The sequence below is a fragment of the Trematosphaeria pertusa genome (assembly GCF_010094035.1).
Source record: "Trematosphaeria pertusa strain CBS 122368 unplaced genomic scaffold BU26scaffold_3, whole genome shotgun sequence".
In the NCBI taxonomy this organism is placed as follows: domain Eukaryota; kingdom Fungi; phylum Ascomycota; class Dothideomycetes; order Pleosporales; family Trematosphaeriaceae; genus Trematosphaeria; species Trematosphaeria pertusa.
Genome location: NW_022987214.1, coordinates 2644884 through 2656837, shown reverse-complemented (window position 1 = coordinate 2656837; position 11954 = coordinate 2644884). Strand labels below are relative to the sequence as shown.

The window sequence follows — 11954 nt, the reverse complement described above, 5'->3', positions numbered from 1 at the left end:
ACGCTTTGTGGCGACGGATAAGTCGCATCGGGATCCAAAAACCCCACCACTCCCGTCCTGGAACTGCATATTGTGCGACTGCCCGAGGGCTATGGAGAATACTAAATGCATCACGATGGGCCACAACTTCAGACACCACTTTGGTGAGCCTCAGCTACCCTCCGCATCCCACTTGGCCCCTCATACACTATGGCGCCCGCACAAGTCGCTATGCCAGCTCCAGCCACGCAACCATCGCTGAAGCTTTCAGCCCGGCAAAGCGGTCGCGAGACTGCGGATGATCTCAATGAGTCCTCAATTCGGACGGTCGATGCTCTCATACGCCACCGTGCGCGAACCAATGCACATGCCACCATCGTGTCGTATCCGAGTTCTGGTGTTGAATTTGTGGATTATACTATGCAGCAGTTGGATGTTTTCGCATATCGTACAGCACGACATTATCAGGCATGGATTCCCATGCGAAAGAATTCAGAGACGATACCGACCACGGTGGCGCTCCTCGGTCCTTCCAACTTCGACTACCTCATCACGATACTTGCGCTCACGAAGCTTGGACACACCATATTGTTCCTCTCTACTAGGATATCAGAAGTCGCAATCCGGTCGCTCATTGCCACGACTGGCGCTACGTTCCTACTCGCCGACACAAGATATATGAAGACGGCTGCGGAGGTAAAGAAGAGCATGGAAGGGTTGAAGATAGATCGCATCGCAGGGAGCAGCGTCTATGATTTCCCGATCGAAGTGCATGCAGACACAAGACTGGACTATCATCTCGACCAAGAAATCGAAAACCTGAACAACGTTTACATCATCCATTCGAGTGGCTAGTCTTTACCTTTTGCAATTCTTTCATCTGGTAGTCTGACTTGCTACAGGCTCCACCGGCCTCCCGAAGCCCATCTATCAGCCCCACAGGAATGCTATTGCAAATTATGCTACTAGCATGGACTTGAAAGCGTTCATCACGCTCCCGTTGTACCACAACCATGGCATCTGCAATTTCTTCCGCGCCATCTACTCGGGCAAATCCATTCATCTCTACAACGCGGATCTACCTCTCACACAATCCTATCTCAACAGAATCCTTCGGAAACACAAGTTCGAGATCTTCTACGGCGTGCCATATGCTCTGAAGCTGCTCGCTGAGACCGAGGAGGGCATTCAGTTATTGAAAGAGCTGAAGATCGTCATGTACGGTGGGAGCCCATGTCCAGATACATTAGGCGACCTCCTGGTGGAGAATGGGGTTAATCTCGTAGGACACTACGGCGCGTAAGTAGTTGATTTCCCTTCGTCCATCAGCCGAGCTGACCGAAACAGGACTGAAGTGGGCCAGTTGATGACATCATTCCGCCCCACAGGCGACAAGGCGTGGAACTACGTGCGAGAGAATGACAAGCTGAGACCATTCCTACGCTGGGTTCCGCAGGGGCCTAATCTCTTCGAGTGCACGGTGACCGAAGGCTGGCCGTCTAAGGTGGCGTCCAACCGCGCTGATGGCAGCTATGCTACGAAGGACTTATTCGAGCCGCATCCTTCCATTCCCAGGGCATGGAAGTACATCGCAAGACTGGATGACACGATCGTCCTCTCCAACGGTGAGAAGTTCAACCCGGTCATGATGGAAGGCCGGGTCCGCTCGCATCCAGCTGTCACCGAAACCACAGTGTTCGGTTCTGGCCGACCATACCTAGGGATTCTCATCGTCCCTTCGCCGGCCGTCACGGGGCTCCTTTCGGATCAGATAATTGACCAGATCTTTCCCGTCATCGAGGAAGCGAATCAGACGGTTGAGGCTTACGCTCGGATTTCGCGAGACATGGTTAAGGTTCTTCCGCATGACTGCCAGTTCCCGCGCACCGACAAAGGCAGTATCATCCGTCAGGCCTTCTACAAGCGGTTCGACAAGGAGATAAATGACGCTTATGACCAGGCTGCTACCTCTAATGGCGATGTCAAGGCGCTCTCCGTTCCTGCGCTGGAGGATTTCGTTCGCAGCATCATCTCAAGGTCTGTACCTGAAGAGAAAGCCGTCGATCGCAACACTGACCTCTTCTCCCTTGGCCTTGATTCTCTTCAATCCATCCAGATGCGGACGGAGATCTTGAAGGCGGTGGATATTGGAAGCCAGAAACTGGGTCAGAACGTCGTGTTTGAGTACCCATCAATTGCTGCCTTGAGTGCTCATCTGTTCGGATTGAGGACGGGCGAGGCTGAAGAGAAGGTTGCAATTGAAGACAGCATGCAAAGCCTCGTGGAGAAGTATGGCAGCTTCACCCCTCGATCGCGCACGCATTCTATCGTCGTCACCGGCGCAACAGGCTCACTCGGCGCTCATGTTGTCGCTCAACTCGCTGTTCGTCCCGACATTGCGAACGTATATTGCCTTGTTCGCGCACGCAGTGCGGAAGATGCGAGCATCCGTGTTCGGAAGTCTCTCGTTCAACGCAAGGTTTATCACACTCTGCCTCTCTCGGCCCGCTCGAAGGTCATCGCACTCCCATCAGACCTATCCGACCCACATCTCCGCCTATCAAGCGATGTTTATAGGACCGTCACTCATAACCTTCGCAGCGTCATCCACTGCGCCTGGTCCGTCAACTTCAACCTTGGCCTAGCCTCTTTTGAGAAGGATTGTATAGCCGGAGTGCGCCATCTCCTCGACCTCTGCCACGCCGTCCCCTCTTCCCAGCCAGCGTCCTTCGACTTCTGCTCCTCCGTTAGCACTGTCGCGCGGTGTCCGAGTACCCACACTCCCGAAGTGCTACCGGAGCTCGAATGGGCGCAGAACATGGGCTATGCACAGAGCAAACTTGTCGCCGAACGGCTCTGCATGAAAGCAGCGGAAACTACCGGTATCAGAGCGCGAGTACTCCGCGTTGGGCAGATCGTCGCGGATACCGTGCACGGCGTGTGGAATGCCACCGAGGGTATCCCGCTTATGATGCAGACGGCGCTCACGGTTGGAGCACTACCGCGCCTGCAAGAAACGCCCTCGTGGACTCCCGTAGACATCGTTGCGAAAGCCATATCAGAGATCGCGCTCTCAGACGCTAGAGCTATCGTGGCGAACGTCACGAATGCGAAAACCTTCGACTGGACCAGCGATCTGCTTCCTGCCTTACGCATGGCAGGCCTACAATTCGACGAGGTCGAGCCGAAAGAATGGGTACGGCAATTGAGGGCGTCGAACCAGGATCCCCTTGCGAACCCGCCGGTCAAACTCGTCGATTTCTTCGCCGCGAAATACGACCGCGATTCCTTCCCGCCTTCACGGACGTACGAGACATCAATAGCGCGTTCCTTCTCGCCTTCGCTCGATAATGCGCCCGCCCTCGACTGCGCCTTCGTCGCGAAGTTCGTCCGCCACTTCCAGGCCACGGCGTGGAAGCAGCCCTCTCCGACTGGCCCGCCGACGACGCGCAAACGAGCCATCATCCTCGCCGGCCCCTGCGGCAGCGGAAAGGCAAGCATCGCTAAAGCCCTGGCCGCAAGGCTCGACGCGCCCTTCGTCGAAGGCGACACGCTACACGCCGCCGAAGCGGTGTCTCGTATGAGCAACGGCACCGCACTCCTCGACTCTGATCGCATCCTCTTGCTCGACCGCGTCAAGCGGCGCATTCTTGAAACGCTCAACGAGCGCGGACGCGACACTGCCGTTGTGGCGTGCTCTGCGCTGAAGAAGGCATATCGCGATCGGCTGAGGGGCTTGCGCGAGGAGGGCGTCGAGGTCCAGTTTGTGGATCTGCAGCAGGTGGAAGTGGAAGAGTTGAAGAAGAGAAGGGAGGAGGGGACGGAGCGTTACGCGGGCGGGGAACCGGCGGAGAGGAGTCAGACGGAGATGGAGATGTACGAGCCGCCTAATGCGGAGGAGACGGATGTGCTGCCTGTAGATACGGGGTGTAGGGTCGCGCGGATAGTCGAGGAGATTGAGATTCTCTTAGCGCTTTGATGGGATCGGGAAGTGCGGTGCGTGGATTGTGAGTCCTTACTTTACCTTACCTCACCTAGTCAAAATGACGGACGCACTGGCTTCGCGCGCTTGACTAAGCTTCTGTGCCTCAACATGCTTTCGTCCGCTACGAACTCATTACTCCCACTTGCTTGCACTATCCGTCTCGAGGTATTCAATATGACAGCAAGTACACCCCAGCCACTAACCGAACCGTTGCCACCAGCCCAGACCGTCTCGCATGCATCGAGCCTTTGAGCTACAAGTAATCTAAAGAACAGCGGCCGGCGCATGCCCTCTCTTCCCTCTGCCCTCTCGCCCCTTCACATCCCGGCAACTCCATACGAGCGCCCCGCGCACCTTGTTCAACCTGCATTCGACCGCCCTGGATGAACGCGCTAAGCATCGAGCCGGTCGAGCGGCTTGGTTGGTGGAACTAACTATAAAGCGCGCGGTGGGATTCGCAGACAGACGAGAATTTGCTACAAGCAGTCAGTCGGGCGCCAGAGCTGGGCTGTTACGTCTTAGTCTAAATGGTAGGGAAGTACGAAATATTGCGGCGAATAGTACGCTCTAGGGCAGAAGGAGTTGGGTAAATATCGGTATGGGGGTTGTAAAAATGCAGTTCTTTCAATGGCAACTATGGTTGCGCAGCTAAGAGGAATGGGTGGTGCGGCTTGGTGAGGCGAGTAGAGCGCAGTTGGACAAGTGGTACAGTACATTGCGAAGCGAATTCAGAGTAGGTACGCACGGTGAATGCCATCCAAGTGACGCTCTCGGCAGACTATTTTCTTCGATCCCAATCCGCTCACCCACAATAAAGGACAGAAACGCGCCATTATAAGTTCACCAGCGCCTATGCGTGCTGCAGTGAATGTCCAGCATGCGCCTCTTCCAATACAGCGCAGGCAGCCAAATCTACTCAGGCATCCACTGCGCCTCTTTCTCATCTAGCATTTCAGCCCCGCCGCAACTAGTCAACTATCCTCAACCCTTGCCCCACGTCCATCCACACCACACCATTCCACTCTCCGACCCCTCAAAGCCAAGCCCAACCCCAAAATGGACTCCCCCGAAGCTTTCCTCGCCCGCGGCCTCGAGCCCGCCGAATGCGCCATCTGCCTCTCCGCCTTCGGGCCCGCGCACCCGCCCGTCCAAATCCGCGCCTGCGGCCACCAATTCGGCAGACCGTGTCTGGAGACCTGGGTCCGACAGTCAGACAACGGGAGCACGTGCCCGAAGTGCCGGGGCGTGCTGTTCCAGCGACTGATAACGCTGCCGTCAAGGCTGGACGAGGAGCTGGACTTTGCTCCGCCCGTGGACAGGGGGTTTTTGATGGGGCTTAGTTTCCACGACGACCGGGGCTTCCTGGCGCGTTTGTGGATGGCGATGCGCGGGTTTGCGTGGGCGGGTGGTGGGGGAACAGAGGAGGAGGAGGAGGAGGAGGAGGAGGAGGAGGAGGAGATGACTGTCGACATCGCGGCGCGGATTATCTCAGCGATCCGCGGCGCGTTCAGCGCGCTGGACGCGCAGCACGAGGACTACGGGATCCTGGCGCCGCATTTCGCTCTCCTCGGCTCTGGCGGCCGCGTCGGCGCGTTTCGGCACTGGATGTCCTTCTTCGGACTGGCGCTGGACGTTAAGAACACACTCGCCTGCCTCGGGCGCGAGTTCCGGCCGCGCGGTGTGCTGTGGCGGGCGATTGTGCTGCTGAGTGTCTTTAGCAGGTGGCGCGTTGGCGCTGTGCAGCTGGAGACGTGGACGGCGGTTTACTTCCTGCTCTGGCTGATGGCGTGGGATCGCGAGGGCAAGGCGAAAGCGCATTTGCGTGCGCCGTACGGCGCCCGCGATGTGCGGCGTCTGGTGTCTATGCTGGAAGCGCGGGGGTTCTGTTTCCCGGGGCAGGATACCTCGCTGGACGGTCCGTTTGTGCGGCATCTTCATCGGTTCCTGCTTTGCGCTAGGGTTGACTGCGCGTGGGGGGATGGGGAGCGCGCGAGGAGGCTTTCTTCGCCGTATACGCCGACGGAGCAGTTGAAGGCGGATGTTGAGGAAGTGTGGAGCGAAGCTGCGCGGCTGGGCGCGGAGGATTATGAGCGACCTGCCTTGGCTAAGAGGAGCGGGGAAGATGATATGCCGGCTGAGGCTCTGCCTCCGTGCAACCCAAGGGATTTCGAGGATGAGATGCTGTAGCTGGTGGTACTCTGGAATAGCTTCTAGAAGGACTGCGAAAGCTACTGAAGTTCAACACTCGTGCTTCGTCAGCGGCGACGTGCGTGCCCCTTTCCGTTGACTTGCTCCCATTCTCTAACTCTTGCACTATACCCTTAGCCCTCTCTCCCATGCCAGCTCCTCGCACTCGTCAAACCTTAGCCAACTCCCACTTTCCTACCCTCTTTCCACCATTCTTGCGACTCAGAGAAAGTAGCTATACCTTATCAGAATACACAGTATAAAGCCGCGAGGGTTCCAACTGTACATCAACAAGATTGTAACTTCTAAAAGGAGCTGAAAATCTCTACCCGCCGAACATCTCCAAGAATGGATTTCTGTCGCCGGGAATATGGGAAAGCGAGATGTGTCGGAACACACGAGAATCGCATTATGTCTCGTTAAGCGGGGCTTTGGGCCTTTTGTCGGTACTAGTCTAGATGAATGGAGCTTGGATATTGGGATTATTATGTGTTGAAGAAGTGATATATATGTGACTTCCCTTTGTCTCGTGGAAAGATAGGAATAGATAACTAAAGATAGTCGATTGAAAGTTGATGTGGAAGACGAGACGACTAGCTGTACGAAACTAGCGGGTTTTTGGATAGGCAGATCTTTGGGGATTGATAGGAGCTTGGTCAAATGGCTATTAGAAAGCCTTGACAGGTTTTAACTTTGTAATTTCCACGCACTGTGCGGCCATTCTGGCTAAGAGAAGCCCAAGCCCAGCGCATTCTCAGTATGACGGAGGAAATTCAATCAACTATACCATTGACAAGAGTTGACCTCGGCCCGCATCTCGAGGGGTTCGCCAATATTGACGGCCTTCGTAATCGTTTCCGCTGTGGGGTGGAGGTGTTTTGCTTAGTCCAGTACGCGCATAGCGGCAAACGTAGTGTATCATAGTTGCGGAGCCGGGTAACCACAAGTAGAAACGCGACACCGGACGACCATGTTCGGAGTCAAGGGCATAGCCTGATAGTTTGCCTTTCCGCGTACGGAGAGCAGCATCGCGCGGCTCCCCGGTAGCTCACACGCGTTCCGTAGGAAGATGAAGGAGTCGCGCATGTTCGACTGACGTCCCACCACCGGCGCACGGACCAAGCGGCGTTCAGGAACGGGCAACCTCAGGCGAGCATGGTGCGGTTGCACCTGCGACGACGAGTCGGCTGGGCGTCTCGTCCTCCACGTACGCCTCAATTTCCGCGTCTGTTCCACTGTATATATCCCGCCGTCGCTCCTGCTCGCTCTGCATCCTCGAAGAATCCCGTTCGTTACGACCCCGCGATGCTCGACCAACTGCCGTCCCCCACGCGCTCGCTCGACGACCTCGCCCGCGAGGAGAAGTCCTTCACCTTCTCGCACTTCACGTGCGAGCACGCCTGGGTCATCGGGAACATTCTGCGCAACGCGCTGCGCACGGCCGACGCGCCGGCTATCATTCACATCTCGCTGGCCGCGCACCAGACGCTGTTCCACGCGCCTAGCATGCCGGGCTTGATGCCTGACGACGAGACGTGGGTGACGCGCAAGCGGGCCACGGTGCTGCGCTGGGGGCATAGCACGTGGTACATGGCGTGCAAGTTTGGCGGGAGCGAGCGCTCGTTTGCCGAGCATTATGGGCTGGCGGCTGAGGAGAAGGGGCGGTATACGTGTGAGGGCGGGGGATACCCGGTGTTTGTGAAGGGGGTCGAGGGCGTGGTGGGCGCGATTGTGGTGGCCGGGCTGGAGGGCGAGCAGGCGCATGGCGTGGTTGTGAAGGCGGTGGAGGAGTATAAGGAGTTGAGGAACGATTTTAGGAGCCCGATGCGGAGCATGACGATGAAGTGACTACATGGGCGGAAGATTGCGTTAGGGATTACTGGCGCGGGAAGGCATGAGTTGAGGCTCAAAGGGAAGAGGATGGATTGACGGGGCGAAACCCAAAGCGGCCGCCCACGGCGTCGAAAGCTATGGAGTACCCGAAGAGGAAGTTGCGGCCGGTATTTACAAAGGGTGGCGGCGCTTGCCGCTCTGGGATGACATGACTGGGCGCCATGGATGAATTCCTCCCCACGACGAAAGTATACCCGACCGCCTTGCTGTCGTCAAGAGACGGGAAACCGATCGCGATCTCGGTCCCCGCCCGCACACGCTTCACGAACTCTGCACCCCGATTCTGGTTTGGGTTGCGGATGGTAATGTTTGGGACGGAAACACCTTCCTCCGTCCTGATGTACATGTGCGGAATGCCACTATCCACCAGCGCGTACCCGTGTTGCTCCCTTCCGTCAATGGCGAAACACGTCCGCGGCATAGCCCAATCTCGGGGGTCCTGCTTGTGCGTAACACCAGGCTCGAGATCGATAAAGTCAACGCCTCGCACGTTCTCTCTGGTCAGTCCAACGTGAACACCTGTGGCCGATAGCACGTATCCTGCCCGCAGCGAGCCAGGCGGCACGGCTTCGCCATTGATCGATTCGATATTCAGGAACGCGTTTCCCTTCGGCAGGCCTCTCGGCTGGTTATCACCCGCCCTGTTCCTTCCGAACCCAACGCCCATGTACGTTATTTGAGAGGTATTTCTGCGCCTGGGTGCTTCTCCACCGGGGCCCAGGGGACATTCTGGGCCGTGCTTGTTCGGATCGTACCACGGACAGATGAAACTTTCCTCCACCACTAGCACCGGAATCGTTGCGGACGCATGCGAGCCGTTCACACCGTGAAAGGTGACGGAGAGATCTACGAGCCGGCCCTTGTAGAATATGTTGCTGCTAGAGAGGTATTGGTGGGCTGGGGTTCCTTTGGAAAGGTCCACATCTGGGAGGATTGGTGCGCCGACTAAGAGGCCTGTCGAGCCCGTATCGACTGGCATCTTGATTGGGACGCCGTTGACGGTAGTCTTGACTAAGGGTACCTCCTCGGTTTTGTACGGGTAGACGAAGGGCAGGAAGATGGATTGTGTATAGTTGGACAGGTCGGCATTGGAGGCGTCGTTATCGTTATGCAGCATAGGGCATGCAAAGTGACTGAACCCGAGATAGATAGCGGCGACGAGGACGAAGAGGAATACCCGGATCCGGTATCTATAGAATAACGCATATACGCTGGGTTGCGGATGAGTACGATGGATCGTCCCAGTCAGCGATTGACGACTCTGTTCGCGCTCCGTCTTCATTCTGCTCTTCAAATATCCAACTCTTCACGCCATCTCCCAACAGCCGGTGCATTCAATTGGCGGTTCCAGATGCAGCGTGCGCTGTCAGTGTGAGGAGCAGGTGATATGATGTGGTTCTGCTACGTCATCCCTGCGCGCCATGAGGCGGTGCGTGTGTTGGCGGGGAAGCTTCTTTGGACCCCGAGTGGGCCATCAACTCTCACCCAGATCTCATCGCCCTCAATGTGCGCTGCCGGCTCTCCTCCACTTCCCAATGCGGACGATGCGATATTTGGGATACCGGGGAGACAAGTCTGCATCGCTGATCCCACGTGATGCTGCACGATGCAGGCCGCGGCTTGGCTACCGGGAGCTGGAAACTTTGGTGGCGCTGTGCGACTCCAGGCCCCGTAACGAAGATAGCGGCCACGCACAGATGAAGAGGGGGCAATATTGAGCTTGCAAAGCATTCTGCTGGCTTACGCGACGCTCATTCCCCAAGTTTCGAGCCGCCTTCCGTCCGATTGCACGAGGAACGACCGCCGCGACATTCCCAGCCTCCACCCTACAACGCACCCAAGATTCGAGCAAACGAGCATGTAGAGCGCACCCATGGCGCGCTCACCCTCGCGCTCGAGCGACGGCGGCAACTCTGACCACCACGTCCGCGCCGAACCGCGCCTGCTCAAGGCCATCGAAGAGAAGAAGGACGACGACGCCGTCGCCATCATCGAAGATGCGAAGAAGAAGTCGCAGCCCACCGAGCACCTCCTGCGCATCGGCCTCATGCGCGCCGCCGAGCGCGGAAACACGTCCATAACCGAGTACCTGCTGAAAAGCGGCGCGAAGCCGGACGGCGCGCCAGGCGGCCGCGTCTCCCCGCTGCTGAAGGTCATCGAGAAGAAGGCGGTCGAGAACCGCGTCAGCATCGTGCAGCTGCTGCTCAAGCATGGCGGGAACGTGGATGTCGCGGACAAGCAGGGGCGCACGGCGCTCATGACGGCGGCGTGGAAGGATGAGTGGCACGTTGTGAACGAGCTGCTGCGACATGGCGCCGACGTCAACAAGAAGGACAACAGGGGGCGGAATGTGCTGCATAACCTCGCGGCGGACAAGCATTGCAATTGGGGGAGCTATGTCATCGACGTGCTGCTGCGGACGAACATTGCGATCGATGGGCCGGAGGGGCAGGACGAATCTAAGAGGACCCCGCTGCATTGGGCGGCATCGACGGGGAAGAAAGACATGTGCGAACAGCTGCTTACGCGCCAGAAGGGGCCGAAGGCAAATGTGAATGCGACGGAGATTAGAGGAAAGACGCCGCTGCATCTGGCTGTTGCGCATGGAAGAGATGACATCGTCGAGCTGCTTATCCATTACGGCGCTAATGTCAAGGCGAAGAGTGACGGAAGCTGGACGGCGCTGCATAATGCGTGCGAGCAGGGCAGTATCAAGATCGTGAGGATGCTGCTAGCAGAGGGTGCTGATATCAACGCCCGCTTATTGAATGGAATGACGCCTCTGCATCAGGCTGCCCAGTCTGGGCACCTTGATGTGGTTAACTGCCTGCTCGAGCGCAGAGACGTGAAGCGCGCCGCGAGAGATACCTTCGGGATTACGCCCTTTCTCCGCGCCGCGCAGAACAAGAGAAGGGATATTGTGAATGCCTTGGCGCCCTTCAACCATGTCGAAACTCTGAGTGAGGATGCTTTGGGCGCATGTAACGGCTTCAACGCCACGATTGTCGATTTCGGTAACTTCCACAACGAAAACAAAGTGACGAAACGGACCGTATTCGAATTGCTGTACGGGCGCGACCCGGTTAATGAGCGGAAACCGGCCGTTACCATCCTCCCCAAGGAGTCAAAAGCTACCAGCTTCCGGTGGATACATCTTCCAGCGAACAACATGGCGTGGGTGGAAGCTCTCCTCACCAAAGCCTTCATTGAGGAAGGTGCTAGCGACGTGGAAGGCTTCAAGGCGCTCGAGCGGTCTTTCAGCCACCAGCATCGCGGACAGCAGGTTCATTCTCACTTCATGCGACCCCTCTGTCAGACCACGCCGAGGGCGCCAAAGCATCAGGATGACTCCGATCTTTCTGATGAGGGTCCGCCGCAGATTGTCATCAATTACGGAACTGGGCTTGGCATCCACACTACCTCAGGCGCGCAAGAGACCCCTCCATCGCATCCGCCAAAACCGCCAGCAAGAACTGGCACTGTCAGCACTGATCAGACGGATTGGACTACGGGTTCGGGTCAGGGCTCCGCGTCCGCGAAGGAACAGAAGGGGCACGGCAAAGCCAAAGACAAGCCGAAAAGGGCAGCCAAGTGGGGCGGTGCGAAGCAAGCAGGTGGAAGATCGGGCGGCACAGAGACACCCACGAAGAATCCTGATCACCATGCCAGAAGAAAGACTAGCACACCGCTGACGAGCAGTGGACATCTAAGGTCACCCGGTAGCCCCGGCAGGAGGGATCCAACACAGGTTGCCAAAGGGAACATCTTCACCTTCATGCCGTATCTACATTTCGAGACGGACCGAAGGAGACAGGAGATGCAGGCTGCAATTACACGAGCGCAGATGCTCAAAGAGCGAGACAAGAACGATGGGCGCATAGTGAAACCAGTGCTGCAGAAGGCAAGAACT

At 57.2% G+C, this 11954-nt stretch overlaps 4 protein-coding genes across 4 annotated transcripts; 3 read left to right on the top strand and 1 right to left on the bottom strand.

The window, feature by feature from the left end:
- Positions 1–189: 189 nt before the first annotated feature.
- BU26DRAFT_561014 (male sterility protein) lies at positions 190–3958 on the top strand (the record flags this gene model as incomplete). Its single annotated transcript, XM_033832863.1, has 3 exons — positions 190–826; positions 882–1278; positions 1327–3958. The coding sequence occupies 3 exons, from the start codon at positions 190–192 to the stop codon at positions 3956–3958; spliced, it is 3666 nt and encodes a 1221-aa protein (XP_033688743.1).
- Positions 3959–4680: 722 nt separating this feature from the next.
- Positions 4681–6531, top strand: BU26DRAFT_229116 (uncharacterized protein). The gene has a single exon (XM_033820839.1). The coding sequence runs from the start codon at positions 5021–5023 to the stop codon at positions 6149–6151; it is 1131 nt and encodes a 376-aa protein (XP_033688742.1). The 5' UTR covers positions 4681–5020; the 3' UTR covers positions 6152–6531.
- A 925-nt stretch (positions 6532–7456) lies between these two features.
- Positions 7457–7999, top strand: BU26DRAFT_561012 (uncharacterized protein; the record flags this gene model as incomplete). The annotated part of the gene is made up of 1 exon (XM_033832862.1): positions 7457–7999. The coding sequence occupies one exon, from the start codon at positions 7457–7459 to the stop codon at positions 7997–7999; it is 543 nt and encodes a 180-aa protein (XP_033688741.1).
- Positions 8000–8057: 58 nt separating this feature from the next.
- Positions 8058–9161, bottom strand: BU26DRAFT_418527 (uncharacterized protein; the record flags this gene model as incomplete). The annotated part of the gene is made up of 1 exon (XM_033823251.1): positions 8058–9161. One exon carries the CDS (start codon positions 9159–9161, stop codon positions 8058–8060), a length of 1104 nt encoding a protein of 367 aa, XP_033688740.1.
- Positions 9162–11954: the final 2793 nt, after the last annotated feature.